This window comes from Mesitornis unicolor, unplaced genomic scaffold (genome assembly GCF_000695765.1).
Source record: "Mesitornis unicolor isolate BGI_N332 unplaced genomic scaffold, ASM69576v1 scaffold25432, whole genome shotgun sequence".
Classification (NCBI taxonomy): domain Eukaryota; kingdom Metazoa; phylum Chordata; class Aves; order Mesitornithiformes; family Mesitornithidae; genus Mesitornis; species Mesitornis unicolor.
In genome coordinates, this window is record NW_010168869.1 from 1 (window position 1) to 21,251 (window position 21,251).

The following is a 21,251-nucleotide window of genomic DNA, read 5'->3' on the forward strand; positions in this document are numbered from 1 at the left end:
TCTGTGATTCTGTGTGATTCTGTGAAAATGTCTATTTATTAAGTTATACTTGGTACTGGAACCCATATTATGCGTAAGACTGTTCCTACAGGGAGCAATAAAAGAACTTGAATTTTCTGAATTAAGATTTTGACATGGAATCTGGACATCCATCATGCTAATGTGTTGGAATGTACAGATGATTTAACATAAAAATGATCACAAGCAAAGCTGAAGCTCAGATTTTTGTGCAGGGGAACCAAAAACGCCCAGAAAATCTGCAAGGAAGAAAAGTAACATGAGAAAAATAAGACGAAATTGAACTGATAGCAATTCTGATAGTTGTCTGTCATAAGTAACTCAGATTTGTGGTACATCAGTGCTTTCTGCATGTCAGCATGCAGAGATTCATGGTGGTTCACTTTTAACCAAGGAAACTGCAATGCAGTATTAGTTCAACAATGCATGGTATTAGTAGAAGAGGAAAAAGCCATATCCACAACTATGGCTATCAATACCTGAATTCCTCCTTTGCTTTGTGAAGATCTGTTCTGCCAGTTTTGCTCAACGTAAAATGCAAAGGCTGGAAATATCTAAGACTGCCAAAGAGGTTCAAGGTACTGATGAAATACTTGGAATAGATTAAAAAACGTTTTACTGGTAGCAAATCTGTGCCAGCTGATGCCCTGTTAAAAGAAAGTTAAAAAATTTAAAAATAATGGGTGGAGTTTTTCAAGAGGTACCAAATTAATGGGATAAGCAGTGGTCTTGAAAAAGAGTTGAAGCATTGAGACATAGATGCTGTGACTTCATTTGTGTCAAAAAAACCCAAAACCACTCAGATTGTAGAATGTATGCAAGTCAAAGGTATAGCAACAGGGGAATTGTCAAAGCAATATTAGATTAATAGAATTATTGCAGTTTTAGTACTATGGAGCCAGAGAAAGTCTACAGGAGAATGGCATGCAGTAAGAATAGGAATGAATGCTGACAAGGGCTGTTACATTTACCTGGGTGCAGCAGATGAATCTGTACATAATTTTAATCAGAATGATCAAAGTGACTGATGGAAAAAAAAGCTGATGGGAGCAGTTTTGCTTTTTGATTAAGAAGATTGTATAATATCCATCCTGAGGGTAATTGTTTCAGGGAAGTGCGCTGTGGCAAAAAAACACTTCTCTGAAGGTTTCACTCTCTTTTTATTTTTGAAAATGTCTGTTGTGATTTGGTATTTAGAGTTAGTTTGTCAATAAAAATAAATAGCATTAAGGTTTTATGTGGTCAGCATGGATTTGAGGAAATAATTTTAAACACCATATATTGGTATTAATAAGCACAAATACATTCCTCACTCCCTGTTTTGCTATTGTCATTGCCCAGTTTGAGAATGTACAGATACATATATTTCATGGCTTAAATACATCTCTTATCTGAAATATTGGGGAGAAACAGTCTTAGAAAGACTCCTGTCATCAATGTAAAACAAATACTGAAATTTATCAGAGTTTTTTAATATATTCTTTCCAAGAAAGAGAATGTAAATATTTGGAATGAAGAATGAAATTGCAGCATCTGTCATGGCAGATGTGCCATTAGGCCGTTGGAGGTGGGTATAAAGGACTTATCTGGACAATTTGTTATGAACAGTACTTGGAGAGGGAGAACATAGAAACTTAATGTAAGGCATGTAAAACACCATGGCCAAAGTAAAGACACCAGAGTCTGATTTCATTAACACTTGAGTGTGTGGGAAGAACAGTATGGAAAATAATGTGTTCTCACAGCAGTATGATTTCTGCTTACAGGTGTTTGTGACAGAGGTGTAAAACGGCTTTGGGAAGAGGATTAGTTTTTAGAACTATTTGATGTTAGAAATAAGTGAAAGAACATTGTGTAGCAGGTCATTAGGTTTGAGAAAGGAAATTGTAGTAGGAAGTTGTTTTAATAAAAACCAGTGTTAGATACTGATATTTATTATTTATGTGTTAATTTTATGTATGGGTGAGCTGTTCTACAGGCAGTGGAGGAAGTGAAAAATCCTGAAATCTTTTTTCCTTTCTGACCTTTTCCTCCTTATGCAGGAAAAGGACCAGCGCAGCCTAGATATCAATACTGCCAAGTGTATGTTGGGCCTTCTTTTGGGAAAAACATGGTCCCTTTTTCCGGTATTTCACCAGTTTCTAGAGGTATGAAGTTTGAAACAGAAATGCATTTTTTTAAATCTGTCTTCTCTGGTACTTTAACTAGAGGTAGAATGAGTGGCCAAGAGTTTTTTGTTCTAATTCAGAATATACTAACACCCAGAGCAGCATTTGTAACTGGTCTCCTTTCCTTTCTTCCTTTTCCCCAAGTCCTTATACTGTTAAGGTTTATTTAGTGCAGGACAAAGTATAGAATAGCTTTTATTTCCTTCTGGACTTTCATTTTGTTGCCATATGTTTGTCCACTAAAAAGATGCCTTAATCAGAGTTATTCATCACTAGTTTGACTACTTGGTGGTTTCTTTTATCCTGTCTAGTTTTAGGTGACATACAGACTAAAAATAATAATCACAAAGTTTAAATTTTCTGTAGGAAATTCTGAATTTTAGGGAGTTGAAAATATTTTTTAGTAACTTCTTTTTCTTACCTTTAAGCAGCAATCAAAATACAAAGTTATCAATAAGGACCAATGGTGTAACGTTCTTGAATTCAGCAGAACAATTAACCTTGACCTCAGTAATTATGATGAAGATGGAGCCTGTAAGTACTACCATATGTTGATGTTGATGAAATAACTTGTTTCTCTGAGCTTAATCATTCAGTGTCCTTTTACAAAATTGTGTAAAATACAGTTATTTGATCTCTCTGCAGGGCCAGTGTTGCTGGATGAGTTTGTGGAATGGTATAAAGGAAAGCAGATGACATAGAAGTTTAACGATGCACAGCCACTCGAGAGTCACTGTTACCACAGTTATGTCAACCATTAGCCATAAACTGCTATTTGTATCAAAGTGCATGCTGCTTTTCTTGCACTGCATCCCTTTTGTGGGGAACTTTTAATGTTTGCTATTTAACAAGCTAGCTATGCTTGCTGTGTAGCATTGTTCTCTTTGAAGGCTGCTTTGCATTTTGTATTTACACTACGAATTGGTGAACTTGCCAGCATCTTCACTGTGATTATGTGTATATTGCTGTCTAAATTTTGTATATGTGTATAAAAAAAGCTTCACCTAGGGATTATTTCTGCAGAAGTGTATTGTAAAAATAATTTTGTGGCATATTTCTAGTCATCCCTTAGAAGTTTGTTGAATTAGCTATTCTGTTTTTCTTTTGGTCTCAAATGTAGCATTTCAGAAAATGAAATTAACAGATTGCTTGGACATAGTTATGTGAAGAACTATTGTCAGTCTTAATGTTACTATTTGAGATGCCAGTTTCTGAGAGGAGAAGACATGCTGTGACTACCTTCACCGGAATTCGCCAAACCTGACCTATTGTTTAATAGGAATGAAACATTGGTGTCTTAAAATATATAAATATACTTATAAATATTAAAACACTGTAATAGTTGTACATGCCACAGATTATTTCCATTTGAAGAAATGACTTTTTATTGTTAAAACTGCAGTAGTCATTACAGGTACAAATGAACAAATTAAAGTACCTTTTCAAAATGGGTTTTAGACTTCCGTAAATTGCCTTTGGGATACGCCTTTTAATTGTTGGTGTACCAAGAGTGTTTGGTCTATGTTGCAATCTAGTGAAAAGCTGAAAGTTCTAGTTACAATTAGTGGTTTGGGGAATAAAGTCTGCTCACCCCAGCACGTAGTTAATACAGATTGGGGATTTTTTTTTGTTTGTTTGTAACATTAGTCTTTCCTGGGATCTCTAATTTTTTGTTTCTAAGTAATTAAAAATCTGGTATCCAGTAGTCAAAATATTACTTTTCATTTCCTGCTGGGGATTGGAATTTCCTAGCAGAATGCCCATTGCAGGCAATGGGCGAGTTAAACACCAGCATTAAATGACAGTACTTTTTAGTGTGGACCACTGCAGATTTCACTTGTTTCTTTATCTGTATAGGACAGTTCTAGTGATTATTTTGGGGAAAATGAGTGAATGGAATGATGCTGAAGTTCTGTAACTTTGTCACATTGTCTTTGCCTTACCCTTCTTTATTAAGTAATGTTAGTGTTGATTTTTCTAAATAGGTCCTTGAAGTATCCGGTGCTATTAAACTTTGATCTCTAAGGATTTATTAAAATGTTCCATATTGATTAATGGAACATTTAACAAAAAAGGGCCAAGGTGTTTTGGAATAAAAAAACATTACTTTTCTGTAGAAATATTTTGCAAGGTATTGGCAGTTTTGATATTTCTCTAGAATGCAATCCAGGGGAAGGTGGGGAAAGTGTTTTAGCTTGAATGTGCAATTTTCAGCAGTGTTGAAGTTCCTACTCTGGCATCACTGAAGTCAGGAACAACTGTCATTAACTTGATAACTTTCAGAATTAAGCCTAGTTTAGCAAAAGCACATTAGTTTTCTGCCCTGGCCCAGGAGGTTGTAGCTGTGTTGCTGCAGGTGGTCAGTTTGTGTTCAGATCTGTTTGTTGCTGTGATTGACTTTTGTTTGTCAAACTCAGCTGCCAAAGACAAAAAAAGTTTGTGTGTTTGTGTATATTTGTATATACATAAATATACAATATGAATGCATATACAAAACCTAGAACTTCAAGATGCAAAGAAGAAAATACTACCTTTCCCTGTGAAACAGTCCTGTTTAGATTTCCACAACACTAAATAGCGCTCTTTAAAGTTAATAGTGGTAAAATATACATAGTCATTGCTTTTTCATATACTAATACGCATAACCTTAATCCCATATTTGATGCCAGTTTGCACAAGAAATCAATTCAGTGGAGTGTGGTATTTAATGTTTACAGTAAGCCTCTAACTAAATCACACACCTTTTATTAAGACTTCTGATGTAAATGTGTATATTACCATAATATAACCGTAAGGAAGTATCAGTGGAGCTGCTGGTTTAGTTCTTAAAAGAATGAACTTAGAAGCAATACAACTTTTAACATTAGGCTAAATTGCAATTGCTAAGACTTTAAGTGAAATACTTTGATTGCTCTTAAATATTAGGCTAGTTACTGACTCTAGAAAACTGTTTAGCACAAATTGGCATGAATACTGCAACAAATACAAGGTTTGCATAAAAGGTTTTGTATGTCACAAATAATTTGGCTTCCAATAATGGAAGCAAGAGCCAAAGACACTTTCAATCTACTACTGTTGTAGGTGTAACTTTCATATAACAGGGTCAACAGAAATCTGTTCAGTTCAACCAAGTGCTCTTTTTCCAAGTTTTGCTAACATTTAGCAGAAAATTTAATTAAGAGCAAAGAAAGCAGAGGAAAATAAACCTCAGAAAGTACTGATGCTGTGTAAGTAAACAAACTCTTCTTTTTTTTCTTTGGGTAAAAGTAGTCGAAAGTGATGGAAAGAAAGAATGTTTGGAAATTAATCAGATGCTGCAAATTTTTCTTTTCCACTTGGAGGCAGGATGAGTCTGTATTCCTCAGCTGGTTTATAAACGTGGATCTTCTTAAACTAAACCACAAATTCAATTGCAGCAGGTAGACAGCCTTACTGGTACTTGTAGAGAACAAATGGACTAAACTGGACTGTGTGGTTTGATAAGTTTCCCTGTGCTATTGATCCTTCTGGTTTTCCCGTATATGCTGATAAGCAGAGGATTGTAATTTTGCCATTTTTTGTATTTTAGAGAAATTCCCTTTAATTTAAAAAAGATGTGGAAATTTAAATAAGCTACTCAGTTTACCTAGTATTTTGTACAAGTTTGTTTGCTTTTTTGTTTTTTATGCCATCATATAGTTGATGTAGGTTTTTTTCCCCCTTTGAAAAGTAATACACAGAATATGCTGACTTCTTGAACAAGACACTGAGAGATTTCATACTAATCTTTCTGGTGTATTATTGCTGTTCTCAGAGCAGAAACTTGATGATCCATGTGCAATTCCTGCTTGGTGATTGGAAGATGTAAAGTAGAAAGCCAGTTAGTGGTAGGAAAATGGCATCCAGAGTCTATAGCAGTGAACACTTTAAGATGATCGATGACAAACACTGGAAGCTCTTTATTAGAGTAGCTGTAGAGAATATTAGCAACAGAAACATTCCACAAATTAAATTTCATTCTACAGCAAAAGAATATTAAGTATTAATGTAATTCTGTGTTTCTATTGTTTTTTAACGTTATATTTTTAAGGGAAAGCAAGCTGAAGAGGATGGAATTTATTGGAATCCTTGAAGTACTTCAGTTTTCAGTTAAAAACTGTTTAAGGTTGTCTTTAAGCTACTGTAAATATTTGGGTCACCCTTGTATAGCCTTTTCTAAGGTTTGCAGAGGACTGGAGGCTTCTCCCATTTTACGACAAATACATGCACTTTATTTCATCACAAATATGCTCACACAATCAAAATACTTTATAGCTCATTGATACCTGGCTAATGTTCCCAAGTTCCTTTTTTTGGAGAGCAAGAAATGGACTTAAGTTGTGTTAAGATTTTCCCAGATTCCTGTTGACCCTTGGTCACAAGTCTAACAAATTGTTTAATACTCTTGAAAGTCACATAGACAGCTTTAAAAGTTAGCTTGTGCCCCAGTTTTAATTATAACTGCTAAAATACCTCTTTCTAGGCCTTATATTTTGTCCTTTCATATTGCTATAAAGGTATATATCCGTCCACCAACTAAATAGTTTGTTCTCTGTAATTGAGACCAAAACTTCGTTTGGTTTTTTGTTTGTTTTTGTTTTTATTTTTTTAATTTTTTTCTTGTGTGTGTGTGTGTGTGTGTGTGTGTGTGTGTTGTCACCAAATAGTACCTACTGATACTGCTGTTGCAGGAACAGCAGTTAACCTGTAACTGTGAATGCTTTGTCTTAGTTATTTGGATATTACATACATAAAATGTGCTTAACTCCTGTGACTCACGACCTGACAAAAATACTGTTAACCACCTAGCGTGAGTTCATCCAGTTGATTTTTAGGTCTTTTGCTGGTGTTGATGTAAAATGGCATCCCACAAATAAACAGTATTTGTGTTGGTTTCAGCAACTGACTTCAGCTTTTTCTGTGAACATACTTCAGAAATTCTCATATGTGAACATGCATCACGTCAGCTGGCAACCTTTGTCATTTAGTAGCAGAGAATTTGTGCGTACAATCTTGTCCTCCTTATTTCTAGTAGTAAGGCAAAGTATTTAAAATAATTCTTTTTAAAAGGTATGTTTGCAGTAGGGTATGTTGGTGTAAACCAGTATTGTAACACAAAAATTTTCAACAAAAAGAGGCAATTTGAGCAGGAATATCTCTTAAGATGATATTTTACACACATGATCATTATCTACTCGTCTCAATGCAGGCTTTCAACCCTTGAGGTCCTCCTGGAAAATCTGTTTTATGGGCTGGATGAGCAGATGGTGAGGTGGACTGAAAACTGACTTAATGGCCAGACCCCAGTGGTGGTCAGCAGTGCAAAGTCTAATTGGTGGCTAGTGGTGTACCCTGGGGGTCAGTGCTGGGTCCAGTCCTGTTCCACATCTTCATTAATGACCTGGATGATGGATGGGGCAGAGTGCACCCTCAACAAGTTTGCTGATGACACCAAACTGGGCTGATACACCAGGACCTCAGTAGGTTGGAGAAATAGGCTTTCAAGAACCTCATGAACTTCAACCTGGACAAGTGCAAAGTCCTGCATCTGAGAAGGAACAACCCCATGTACCAGTATATGCTGGGGGCCACCCAGCTGGAAAGCAGATTGGCAGAAAAGAGACTGGGGTTCTTGGTGGACTCCAAGTTGAAGATGAGCCAGCGATTTGACCTTGCTGCAAAGAAAGTGAATGTTATCCTGGGCTGCATTAGACAAAGTGTAGCCAGCAGGCTGAGGAAGATGATCCTTCCCCTCTGCTCAGCACTGGTGAGACCACACAGAGTAGTGTGTCCTCTTCGAGGCTTCCCAGGGCCTGAGAGGCATTGATGTACTGGAGAGAATCCAGCAAAGGACCATGAAGATGGTGAAGGGACTGGAGTTTTTCTCCTATGAGGATAAAGAGTGAGAGAGCTGGGACTGTTTAGCCTGGAGAAGAGGAGGTACGGGGGGGGGGAATCTTATCAATGTATATAATGTCTGAAGGGAGGGTGTCAAGAAGATAGAGCTAGACTCTTCAGTAGAGCCTGTTGACGAGACCAGAGCAGTGGGTACAAATGGAAGCACGGGAGGTGTCAGGAAACACTTTCTGACTGTGAGGGTGACTAAGCACTGACACAAGTTGCCCAGGGAGGCTGTGAAATCTCCATCCTTGGAGATACTCAAAAGCCATCTGGATGTGGCCTGGGCAACTGATTCTAGGTGGCCCTGCTTGAGCAGGGAGGTTGGACCAGGTGACCTCCAGAGGTGCCATACAGCCTCAGCCATGCTGTGATTGAGTGTTCTCTAAAAGCATATGCTATAGAAAATAAGTTACTCAGTTGTAATGCTGTAAGAGAAGACCGGTCTCATAGTATTTAAATGTGGCAATATTTTGATCTGAGGGTCTGTTCTTGACCTTAAACAGTTGTTTTTCTTCCCTTTTAGAAGAGTTTTACCACTATGTGACTTGTAATGAGCTGTCATGTTCATCTTTTTAAAGCAAAAGTAATAGTATCTAAGCAGAGCAGTAGAAAAGCTGCTAGCAGTGACATGAAAATTATAGCCTAAATGTCCATATTACATTCAGAAATTTAGTTCTTAAAGGAGCCATTAGTTCCTATTATGTATTGCTTGCAGAGTTACCAATCTGTTTTTGAATGGGAAACAGACTTAAAACCTGGCAAAGATAATAAAGAACACATGCAAGACAGACTTCACAAGAAAATTGTTTTTTGAACATTTTACATTATTTGAGCTATTTTAGGCTCTTGACTTAAAATATTATTTGAAGTTGAATGTATTTACGTTACAATTAGAATATTGTAATGTGGAGCCCATTCTAATGAAGCAGTTCTTCATTGTGGTCATGTTGGTGATGAAGGCTGGGTTGGCCTTCACCAGTTCTCAGCATGCAGCCTGCTGCTTGTATTTATCAGAGGGAGTGAGTCAGTTTTCTGTATCATGAAAAGTTTAATACTTTAATAGTTTTTTATGTTAATTATATGGAGGTTAAATGTGAATGTATTTTCTTTATATTCAGGAGTCCTTTTCCAGCCCAGTTACCAGTGTGCTCTGGAAAGATTGAAATGCTTTGTACCTACAGCAGACAACTTGCTAATTATAAAGGTATCATAAATATGTGATTGAAAATGAGAGCTTTATATCATTCCAATCACTGTATTTGAAGTTCTCAATCTATTCTTAAGACTTCGGTATTTTTTTGTGTACTGATACACTGTATGAGGCATACTGTGTCCTGTTGCCCCCTGAGCTCAGCGTGCTGGTGCTCCGTAAGAAGGAGGTGCCCAGACTGTTACCAACATCCACTTGGGTGCCTCCTCCTGCTTCATTTACAAATTCATCCAGCATTAGCTCAGCTGCCTTTTTAATGGAGACTATTCTGTGACTTGCTCTGCTTACCCACCATCAACAGCAACAGTAACATCAGGCTTACCTGCATATATGCTTTGCTATGTGCAGTTACTGATGAAGCTAAAGAAGTTTTGACATCCCTGGAGCAGTTGCAGTTAACATCTGTGCAGAGAGGCAAAGACGATTTGTGTATAACGTACACTTTACACCCCTGTAACTGCAACTGGTGTTGTGTTAGTGTAGGTATGCTAGAAAATTCTCAGTGACCAAACCAGCTAAAGTAGTGGTTTTCAGTGCAAACAAGATGGTGGTGGATTGATACCAGCTGAACTGTAAAGAAATGTGAGTAGATAAAAGCTTGGAGGGAATTGGTGAGTGGGGTACTGTGCAGCTGTTGTATACAGAAGGATATGGAGAAAGAAGGTGGATGGAGAGGAGTGGAATATGGAGAGGAGCATAGTAGGAAGAGTAGCTGCTTGGAAGCCACAGAAAATATAAAAGGTTTTCAATTAACGTAAAGAGCAATTGCTAGTGAAGTGAGGAACTAATATGAAGGAGAAGCAGCTGAGTGTTTGCGTTTGAATGAACAGAAAGGAGTTTCTTGAGCTATCAGTAGCAAGGGAAAGCTGCAAGATAAGGCAGAAATCTGAAGGTAAGTTTGAGACAGAACATCAGCAATATTCTGACAGTGTAATGAGGTACTTTGTCACATGTTAAAAATCATTTGATGGAGGAGCGAATATACTTTCCCTCATGACAACAGCATGAGAACTCTTTTCTGTAACTTCATGGCATAAAGGGAGGTTTAGAAAACTTGCAGTTTCTCATAAGTAGTGCACTGTCTGCTTCCCCACTGCAGTGTTCCCATGGTCAGAAAATAATTTTCCAGTTCATATTTTGAAAGCCTGCTGAACGGTAGCAAAAGCAAATGACAAAAGACTGCTGTGGATGAGCCATCAATAGAGCCACTCGTAGAGGTTGGTTTTTCTGTGATGTGTGAAATTGACTTGCTTATGTGGTTGCATTTCTTGTTAGCAGCTGGTGCAGCCCAAAGGCTGTATTGGAAAGGTCTGTCAACATAGTGTTTGAAGACTAATGCATACCATGAACAAATTTGCCTTCCTTTTTGTTGTATTCCATTTTTAAGTTGGTTTGGCCACAATTAACTGCTCTGTACAATGAGCTTTACTGAAAGCTGATTATGGGTGCTAAGGAAAGTGGTGATGAGGAAATACTGTTCTGTTTTCTGCTCCTAGTGTTTATGTAGCTGTTCCTATGAGGAAGCAGTCTGAAACTTTTGCCTAGTGCTTTACTTTTAGACAGCCCCTAAAAACAAAGTTGGTTTTTATGTCACGCACTGTTCTGTGAAAATAGCAGCCTTAAATTCAGTAGAAGCCAAGGCATTACATGAGTAGTGAGGCTATGTGGGGATTAGAAAAAGGTTATAGTAAAACAGAGTATAACATTTACAGATACATATATAATCAAGGAATGAGTTGTATTGGGAAAAAAATTATTTTAGAGTTGCTGTATTTTTAACATTTCTGGGAATGCTGTGATTTTTGCAGATTTGAGTGTTTTGTCATTCACTTTTAATCTGTTCAGACTGTATGAACAACTCTAGACAGTTAAGTGTGTAAAACTTTTCTGTTAAAAAAAAAAAACCAACCAAACAAAATCAAACAGAAAACAAAATCAGGCCCCTAAACCCTTGGGTAATTTGATGAAGATGATTATTTAATCTGTGGTTCCAAAGCAAAAAAAACCCCAAACAACTTATTTATAGGTTTAGATATCACTGAATACTGGAGCAAAAGAACAAAAATCTTCAGAGAACCAGTTGGAAAGCAAGGTCATCTGTGTGAATGACAGCAGATTCATTGTTTGTATTTGAATTACAGATGTTATTGAGTGCAGTTATTTGCAAATACTGTGGTGCCCTAAATCAAATCTGAGCAACACCCACCTGAATCTGCTATATAATCTATTCTGAGTTAGGTTAGAGATTCTGACAAAATCAGCCAGGGGGAGAAAAATCAAAATAAACCAAACGAAACCAAACCAGTAGGAGATTTAAGCATAGGTGACTATTGGCTCAGTAAATATGTAACTGATAATTGTGATGTTATCTGTGTAAAATAATTCTTTGCAAGGAACTCAAGAGGCAAATGAAAATATTTTTCAAAAGATGAAATAATATTGGCTCTGGTCTCTCCTTGATCAGTTACTTTCACTTGCTGCTTAGGCTTTTTGCAAAACTTTTTTTAGTACCAAGTACATGAAGCTAACAACAAAAATTACTAGCTTTTGTCAGCATCTCTTTATTCTTTCCTAGCTTTCTCTTTAAAGATAGTTTCTAAGATGTACTGTGCCGTTGGACTTGCTCCTCATCTGATGGAGTTGAAATGTGCTCCTTCTGTTGGGAGTTTTTAGCAAATTAACTGTGCCTCCATATCAGAGTCTTTCCAGAGTTGCTGGCCAGGCTCCTGCATTTTCTGGGAACCTGAGTCTGTTCCCCTTTGTGATGATGTTCCCCTCCAAGGACTACATCAGTCACATTATGCCGTGAATGTGAAGAGGGCCTTGGGCTATTTTCAGTATTAAATATTCACAGAAAATGTTATCATTTGTTATCTTTTCGCTTAGAAGAAGCTACTGTATATCAATCTATTGATATTCTAATACAGCAGTTTTAAGCTGCTCTTGATTTGCCCCTCTTAGTAAAATCCTGAAGTGTGTATAGGATCTTTTTTTATAGGGAATTACAGTTTAGTAATCGTATGCTGCTTTTTAAAAAAAGATCACCCTACCCATGTCATCATATCTGCAAACTACAGGTGATCTCCCATCAGTAGCAAGATCTCCATAACTGACTTTTTCTGCAAGGTTTGAGTGGTTTTTTTTATGGCATAAAATTGCTCCAGGAGAGGTCTAGGTTGGACATTAGAAGAAACTATTTCACTGAGAGGGTGATCAAATACTGGAATAGGCTTAACAGTGGTTAAATCATCATCCCTGGAGGTGTTCAAATGACACACTGATGTGGTACTAAGGGACGTAATTTAGCTCCAGATTTGGTAGAGTTAGGGTATGGTTGGACTTGATGATCCTAAAGGTCTTTGATCACATGATGATTCTGTGATTCTGTTCTGTTTCTTTGAGACAGAAGGGTTTCATTACTCTCTGTGTCTTGCCAAGTTAAAAAGTATTTTTTTTACTGTAATTGAATACTGCTTGGATTTTACTTACCTTCGCAAAATTCAGAGAATTCAGAGACCTTTAATCCACAAATTTGGTCCAAAAGGCAGAAGACAGTAATATGTACTATTTCACTGTATAGCGTGAGTCCCACAGAAAAACACAATAATAGTAATAATGTAATTATAATTTCAGTATTACATTTATTTTAGACAGAGAGACAAAACTGCATATCAAGCAAATACCAAGGGAAATTAATACCTTATTACCAACAATAATGAGGAATATGTATTACTATTGCTCAGCAAAAATTTATTAACAATTATAAGTATTGAACAGTTTATTCATTTCAGTATCCTACAGTTGTTCTTGATAAAATCTATTTTTGTTTACAAGCACCCTTCTAAACACAATTCCATGGCTCCTGGCTCCCTTTGGAATTGTGGTGTTTTTAAATTAGATGGATCCAGGCTTTATATGTCTCATTGTTAGGTCTAAGTTCTGTAACTTGGATTTCTGAAGTTCAAGGCAAATACATAGCTGTACTGAGAGAGGAAAACAAACAAAAAACCCCAAACCAACCAAATAAAACCCCGACTCATGGTATTTAACAGTTATTAAAAGCTGCACACTACATTTGAAGACACAATTTTTGCATCTACTAAATGACATTAACACTGTGGGAGCTTAGTGTTGCACTCTTGTGACTCAACTATTCAGGTTTGTTCTCCTGCTCTGCAAAACATTAACAAATCCATCAAATGCTCTTTTCTTCTTAACAAAAACCTGTCCCTGTCCTAATTTGGTCTGAGTTTTTTGACTGAGATTTTCCCTTGAATTTTGGGGGTTAACACTTGTTGTAAAATTGTTCTCCAGTCCTGCCAAAGCACTGTCATCCTCCATCTCGCTGGAGTCAGTGCTTTCAGAGATTGTATTTCGTGTAGTCTTTTGTGGGAACGACCATGAGCTGTATTGTGTGGTTTCACTGGAGAAGCCTTGTGGGATTGAGAAGGAATATGCATCCTCGCTGCTCTGATCCAGTTGGAAATTATCTTCTGTGCTGGAGACTGGCTGTGTTTTGCCAGAAGAGTGAAGAGACAGCAAATCTGCTATAAGATTGCTAGACTGCATTTCTTTGGGCAGACAACAGTTGCTGGCATCCTGTAATTCTGTGTACCCATCCCAGTCTTTCTCATTAAAACCTCTCTGCATTTTATCTGCACAAGCCTTAGCTGTGTTCACCTGCTTTCCCTGTGGTAGCAAGTCTTCTTTAAGAACCGTAAAATGTTCTTCAGTTGTGTGTTCAGGCAGAGACCAAAGAGATGACTCACTGCTGGAAGGCAGTAGTGATGGTTTTTTAGCAATTTCATTCAAAGCGGTATCAGTGGGAGCAAAACTAAAATCATCGTCCTCGAGTGTACTCATGTTTCTTCTTAATGTAATGTCCTCTTCACCATGGTGCTTTTTAGAGGACCTCCTGTCCGTGTGCTCATCTGTGCTTCCCTCTGGTGCATTTTCCTTTTGTGTAGTGGGACTGAGTCTGAGGGAATGCTGAAGTTCAATGGGAAACTGATGTGGCTGCAGTTCGGCCTCTTCGGGAGTCTTCTCAGTATCTGTGTCATGCGTGGGAGAATGTTTGAACAAAAGTAACCTATTACCAAAATCTGTATTTTGATTGTGGAAGGAATCAGAAATTGAGTTTTGTGCTGTTGACTCTCCGTTAGTAGAATAATCAAACTTATCAGGAACTTCTTGACTTGAAGAACTAATTGTGTCCGACTCTGACGTGCTTATGTGGTCACTGCATTTATCAGTGTCAGGTGATGCTGTTTCAGCCATGATGGTATCTGATCCATAATTAATGGTGGTTTCACAATAGGCATTGTTCACGTCTGTGTTTTTCCCAATATGCTGAAGTTCAGCAGCAATGCTTGGAGACTCTGGCAGTGCTGGGAACTGCTCAGTTCCACCATCTGTATCAGCTTCCTCCAGTGATGCCTGACAGACTGGCAGGTTGTCACTAACACCAGGTTGTTCCAGTTCAAAGTCTGTGAGGGAACTACAGTCACTCATGGTGAACGGCATCCCCTCATCTGAAGAGCTATCGCCAAATACATCTGCTGGAGCATCTTTGTCATTTGTATGTTCTGTTTTACAGTCGTGCTCTGTAAGAGGAGGGTTTTCTATTGTTTGGTAGACACTTAAATTCTCAGTATTTGTGTCTCTCCTGCAGCTAGTGGGTAAAACAAAATCTGTCACATCACTGGTTATATTTATGTTGCCATTTAGACCAAGTTGTTCATCACAGCTTTGCCTTCCAAGCATAAGTTTTGTAATGCTCATGGGTTCACTGTGTGAAACGATACCTTTTCTTTCAGAAGACTCTGGAGTAGCCTTTGTGAATTCAGACTGCAGCAGACCAGAGTTGTTGCTCACCTTGCTGTTCCCAGAACCTTGTGCAGCTGCATGTGTGTGTGTTGCAGAAAACGGAAAGTCAGCTTCTCTCATGAAGGGTAAATCTGAATCTGAAGATTCAGTGTGATTTGAGTAAGAGTCAACATTCAGTTGAGCAGGAGGGAACCTGGTTTTCCTGGAGTCTTCATTATTTGCATATTTTCGATCTTCCCATAATGAAGTGTTATTACTCATTAATTTTCTTGGCGTTACTTCATTGCTGTTCTCATAATCTATCCTTACAGAAAACAGTCCATTATCTTCAACATTTATATTTTCATCACTGCTGATACTAGTTTTGATGTCTGAAAACACTGGGTTTTTCTTCACATTGATCTCATCACTGCTTTGTTTCTGGTACTTGTCTTGCATATTTGGTGCATGTTCACTGCTATCAGTGACATCTTCATACAAATTAGAAGTTTCTGTAGGAAAAATGTGTGCGTTTCTTGAATTCTCATCACGAACAAACAGATTATGCTGTACATTTGTTGTTTTGCTTGCAGACCACTCTCTGCTCAAGATTTCCTCTGAAAAAGCTTGATTAGAATAAGTATGTTCTGAACCTGAATTTTTGTCCCTGCGCACGAGTCTCCACAGACGCACAAGGTAGGGTCTAGCAAAAGCACCCAGACAAAAAGCACAAACAAATGTAATGAGCATGGAGAGGCAAATGGCCAATGTAAAGTCTTGCTCTGTTCTTCCTTGTCTAAAACCAGTGTTAGTGTCCCGGGCCTTTCTCACCAAAAATGTTGAAACCCTTTCTTTCAGCTGTATGTTGTAGATGAGATATTTCGACTTTGTTCTATTAAAAATACAGAAATATAGCCCTTCAGCAGTTTTTTCAGCATTATGTATCACTAAATTATTCATTTTATCCAATGTCATATGAGGAAAATGATTATATTTTGAAATTCTGCCTTTAGGTGTCCACCAAGATATGCCATTACCTGAAATAAAAGAAAATACAAGCTAAATCATTCTTGAAAGTATAGGATACGTGCTTTGCAGGGTCAAGTTACTTCTACAGGGACATACTCTAACCTATCTTTGATGATTTTAGCTATTTATTATAAAAGTAATTTTCTTTTTATCCATGTATAGTCATTTTACATGGTAACAAGTATCTGTTAAACCATTGTCTATTTCCTCTCCCACATTTAAAATGCAGTATGTATGGGCTCTTAGTCGCAGACTTTACAAGAAAAATGGTGTGTATGTGAGGGAGGAGGTAACTAAAATGATGCAAGACTGTTTTGGGTCATACTAAAAACCCTTGCTGATCTCCCTCGTGGACGATCTGTATTGATAGCCAGCCATTCTCCAGCGTGGCCATGGTCGCTGTGTGCAGCTGTGAGACAAAACTTCAGTATTTACTGTTAGTGCTTCAACCACTGGAATTTTCCAGTAGTTACGGCTTTGACTGCAGCCAAAAGGTTTGGAAACCAAGGTTCTTTGTATTTACTGAGCAATTGCTCCAAACTTCAACTAGTGGAGGCCATGGCTGTCTGTTGCCTTTTGGAGCACATTTGAAGGTTGTCTGTACCCCTCTGCTTTTGGATGTCTTTGCATTCCCAGTCGAGTTTTGGTGCCATCCAGTGTTCTGCTTTGAATCTCATGATCAGAGTTTCAGTGACTTTCCTTGTTAAGAGACAAAGCAGATGGCATTTCTGATAGACTCTACATATTTTAATTTGGAGATAAAGTGTTCCGGGAGGAAAGCCTTACCACCTCCAAGTGCTCTGATTCCATTAAACTGTTTTGCCTTATGGTGCATGACAAATACACCTTCTGCTCTAAGTTTGGTCTTGGTTTTCCTTCTTTGTGGGAAGCCTCAGCTCTTTAGATTTTTGTTACTTGTACTTCAAGTGCTCTGTATTAACTGTGAATGCTGAATTCATTTCCTAAGTGAAATGTATGCTACAGTAGCTGTGCATTTTTAGAAGAAATATAAACCTTTCCCTTGCAAATCAACTTCCAATTTGCTGTAACTGAATACTATAGAAACACTATTGGATCCTCAGTTTTCTACATGCCCAGAAGTGCCACCCCAGTATTTGATTCTTTGCTTGCACTCCAGAATTAACTGATAAATTTGCAATGTACTGCTTATTTAAATTTGTGTATAATTTGGCATCACTTACTAGTTTAATGTAAGGAAGGAGATGAAGACTTTTTTTGAGAAACATGACTTTCAAATAGTCTAACCAATATACTACTTTCTAATGAAAAATTTGCATGTTAAATTGTTATTCAATAATTTTTAATCAGTATCTTTAGAAATAATTTTTAAGCAAGATTTCTTTGATCATTCTGCATGCATTTGGATTTTAGCAGTGTATGGATTGAGTCCCTGATTTACGTACCCCTTGTGTTGTCCAAGCCACAGTTCAGCACCGATGTCTTCCCTGTTGGGATTACAGCCCTCTTGAGCAAAACACTGTTGCTGCAGTTTAAATGGAAACTTGAAAGATACAGCAGCGGTTTCTGTGAGTTGTTAGCAGAGTTATTATATGAAATACTCAATTTTTTCCTTGTGGAGTCAAAAAAAAAATGAAATAAATGTTGCAAAACATTTAGTCTGCAGTTAAATATCCAGGCATTATTTGATGAATCCACTTCAAGTTGAAAGAAGTTCAAACTGATTAATATCTGTGGCAGAGGGGTTGTCAGAGCATTTTCACGGAGATCCACAACCTATTTGGAAATAATTCAGAATTAATTTGCTAACCCTTACAGTAGATTCCTAATTGCAGTATCAACAATGACATTTATTTTAGCATACAAGCACTTTCGCAGATGCGGGAACAATAAACCTGGTTAGGATTTCACAAATGTTGATCTAAGCTTTTTAATTTAAATGAAAAGTTGAAATTGTGATATATTTGGAACTCTCCTCTCTGTGTGGATGGGCAGCCACAGGGCTCTTGCCGTGGAAGGGATGGGGGTAGAAGAGGACATGTGTGTGTTTAAGCCAGCTATGGATTCGTTTGGAGCACAGATAAGTGGTATATTTATATTTTGCATATTAAGTGTGTGTGGTTTTCCATATATAAAAGCAAATATATATTAAATAAAAGTAATTATAATTTTCACAATTTGCTTTAGTTTTTATAATTGTATACTAATATAATAATCAAAGACCAATATAATAATGCTGAAGAGTTAATAATTAATATCTTCAATGCTGCTTAACACAAAACATGGAAACGGTTGTAATATTGCTTTACAACCTGTAATTTGTTGAGATCCCCAAAGGCATCTGGATGAATTTGAGTTATCTTGTTGTTTTGCAAGTCGATGTCCTTCAGCTGTGAACAGTTCTGAAAATCATTCAGATCGATCTGTCGTATGCCATTGGATGACAAATGGAGAGTTTGTAATGACTGCAGCAGGCCCAGTCCTAGGAAGAACAAAACTGGTTTTCTTATTTTCCCAAGTGCATCAAGTGGCTTTTTAAAATTCTTTGCAACAAAATTCCTCCCATTCCAGACTATTGCAATGAGTGGCTGCAGGCTTTGAGCACCCTTGCTTTTCTTATTCAGTGGTTGGCCTGTTCTGAAAGTTGTGTAGCGTCAACAGTGGGCACAATAATACAGTCACAATCAATGTGTGTTTTAAAAATTCCCATCTCTGTAAAAGCAGTAACATTTCTTTGTGCTATCAGAACTATTCCAACTGTGATCTCTGTACTTTGAGCCCGCTTGCCTGGAGAACTGGAGGTAGGAAAGGAGGTGTGTGAAAAGGGTGGAATATACTTAGTTTATAAAATCCAAGTATATTAATTGGAAACCAAAGATGGAGATGCAAAAGATGATAAAATATCTCTTATTCATTGCCATCTACAACTCAGGGGAGCTTTTCGTCTGTGGAATTACTTAAACCATATCCATAGGATTAAGACTTGACTGAAAACAAAAAACACGTTGTTGTTTATTCCTGTCCATGAATTATCAACCGTGACAGTATGTTCTTCAGCATATCCTAGTTATGACAGCATCTGTCTTCCATGAGTAATCCTTTTGAATGCTGGAGATACCTCATTTTTAGGTGCTGTGCAGGCACCCCCCAAAGCTGCCTGTACATTACAGTGGGAAGTCAGGCGCTGGAACGCTCAGCATCACCACAGTTCGTAACACCCAAATGTCACTCTGAAGTGATTTTTTGATCATAGAGCATTGCTGAGAAGCTATTAGTACTGTGTAAAATATTTTGGAGGAGGGAGAATAAAGTTTGAAGAATGGTGGTGCACTGCACAGCAATTTAACATCTAAAATTGAGTTTCTTACAGAAAAGTGTTGATCTGTCTCACCCACTGAAGCAGCCTATAATATGCAGTTATATTTATCTATCAAAACAAATCACTTCTGCATCAATGTATTTTATAATGCAAGCTTTTCTGTACACTTTATATGGAAACCTTACAGATACTACAAAATAATGATCAAAGCAGTTTCCTGCATGCTAGAGAATTACTTATTATCAAAAAAGGAGAAAAATAGAACTTCAAGGAGCCTGTGTAGGTGCAAAATTATTCCTTCCCTCTGACTTTGTGAGATAAATGGGTTTTTGGTTTGCCTGCCCCCCACCCTGGTATTTTAAAAATCTAGAGCTAATGAATCTGATGCTGTTATCAGAGATCAATTAAATTCAGCAAATATATAGGATAGCATTGCTCGTACTGCAGCTTCTGCTTCGTTTAAACACTATTTGGGCAACGTGAACCACCTGTTCATGAGGACAGAGCTCAACACAAAGGCTGTGGTGCCCAGCACAGCTCAGTGACTAGCACACATTTTCTAAAACTCCATCAAAAACTTACAGCCCTCTCTTGTTCCTGGAAGGTGTCACTTTTGGATGGGTGTCAGATAGCATAGAGCAAAATTGTTTTGACTGAACAAAATGTATTTTTTTGTCTTCATCGAAGCAAGTTTTATTTAAAAGAGTATTGACTTTCTTCTGAAGAGTAGTATGAAATTCATTATCCATTATCTGTGATTTTCCTGATGTTAAGGTTCATGACTGGGTTGTGGAGGCTGTTTTTTTCCAAAGATTCTTTCTTCCCTTTCTATACAAGGAAAAACACTGCTTGGGCAGTAATTTTATACAATATATAAATTTGGTTGTACTTGACTGATATTAAGGCAATACCGTTGCAAAGACTGTATAAAAAAACCCCAACCTCATCCAAAACAACCCATTAGCTTCAGTCAAGGAAGCACGGAGGTGGAACTTTCCCTCACTGTAAGCATAATTAAATGAGACAGTCACATTCTGAAATCATTAAGATGTACCAAATCACATCCAAAACCAACTTACCACTCAGGAGCGAGGTCCTTAAAGGTTTTGAAAACTTACCTTTTGGAACTGCATTAAGGTTATTTCTTTCAACTGACAAGACTTTCAAAGCAGGCAGAAGACGACAGTCTTTTCCATACTTTTTAGACCCGCATGCAGGCGTAGGTATGTCCAGTGTGAGGGTGTGAATGGCATTACTGTTGAGGTTTATTGTTTCTAAAAGGGGTAAATTTCTAAAAGTAGTTAAGGAGAGTTCAGAAATCAGGTTGTTACTGAGATTCAGGTGTTTCAGCATCCATTCTTCATTTCTGCCGTCAGTGCACATTAAAGTTTTAATATTATTGTAGCTTAAATCAGCTGTTATTGCTGTTTGTGATATGTCTGGAATAGTGGATATTCCAGTAAAGGAACAGTTCACTGCAAGCTCCCCATCCCACCAGCAGCCTGAACGGTGATGCATCTCAGGAAGAATCCACTGTGACTTGGTTCCCGCTGATCCAGGAAGATTAAAGTAAAGGATCACAACCATGACACTCAAGTGAAGAGTATACATAATATCTGTATGTAAAATGATGGTAAGTTCAGCATTACAAGAGTTAAATAGAAAGCGGAAATACTTTGACATTAAAAAAACAATGAACACCAAATACCCAAAGCATTACCAATGTTTTGCCTTAAACACACAGTTTTGGACTCTTAGGTATGTTTCAAAAAGAACATTCATAAACTGGTAACGTTCCCTCTCC

General features: G+C 37.5%; 2 protein-coding genes across 2 annotated transcripts; one reads left to right on the top strand and one right to left on the bottom strand.

Annotated features, from left to right (window-relative positions):
- Nucleotides 1-2,060: 2,060 nt before the first annotated feature.
- Nucleotides 2,061-3,638, top strand: LOC104536538 (DCN1-like protein 4; the record flags this gene model as incomplete). The annotated part of the gene is made up of 3 exons (XM_010179179.1): nt 2,061-2,165; nt 2,618-2,720; nt 2,832-3,638. Coding segments are annotated over 3 exons (264 nt in total), but the record flags the coding sequence as incomplete, so codon positions are not given.
- A 9,823-nt stretch (nt 3,639-13,461) lies between these two features.
- Nucleotides 13,462-21,034, bottom strand: LRRC66 (leucine rich repeat containing 66). The gene is made up of 5 exons (XM_010179180.1): nt 20,566-21,034; nt 18,441-18,610; nt 17,850-17,904; nt 17,574-17,694; nt 13,462-16,012 (listed from the first exon to the last, which is right to left on the bottom strand). Exons 1-5 carry the CDS (start codon nt 21,032-21,034, stop codon nt 13,462-13,464), a joined length of 3,366 nt encoding a protein of 1,121 aa, XP_010177482.1.
- Nucleotides 21,035-21,251: the final 217 nt, after the last annotated feature.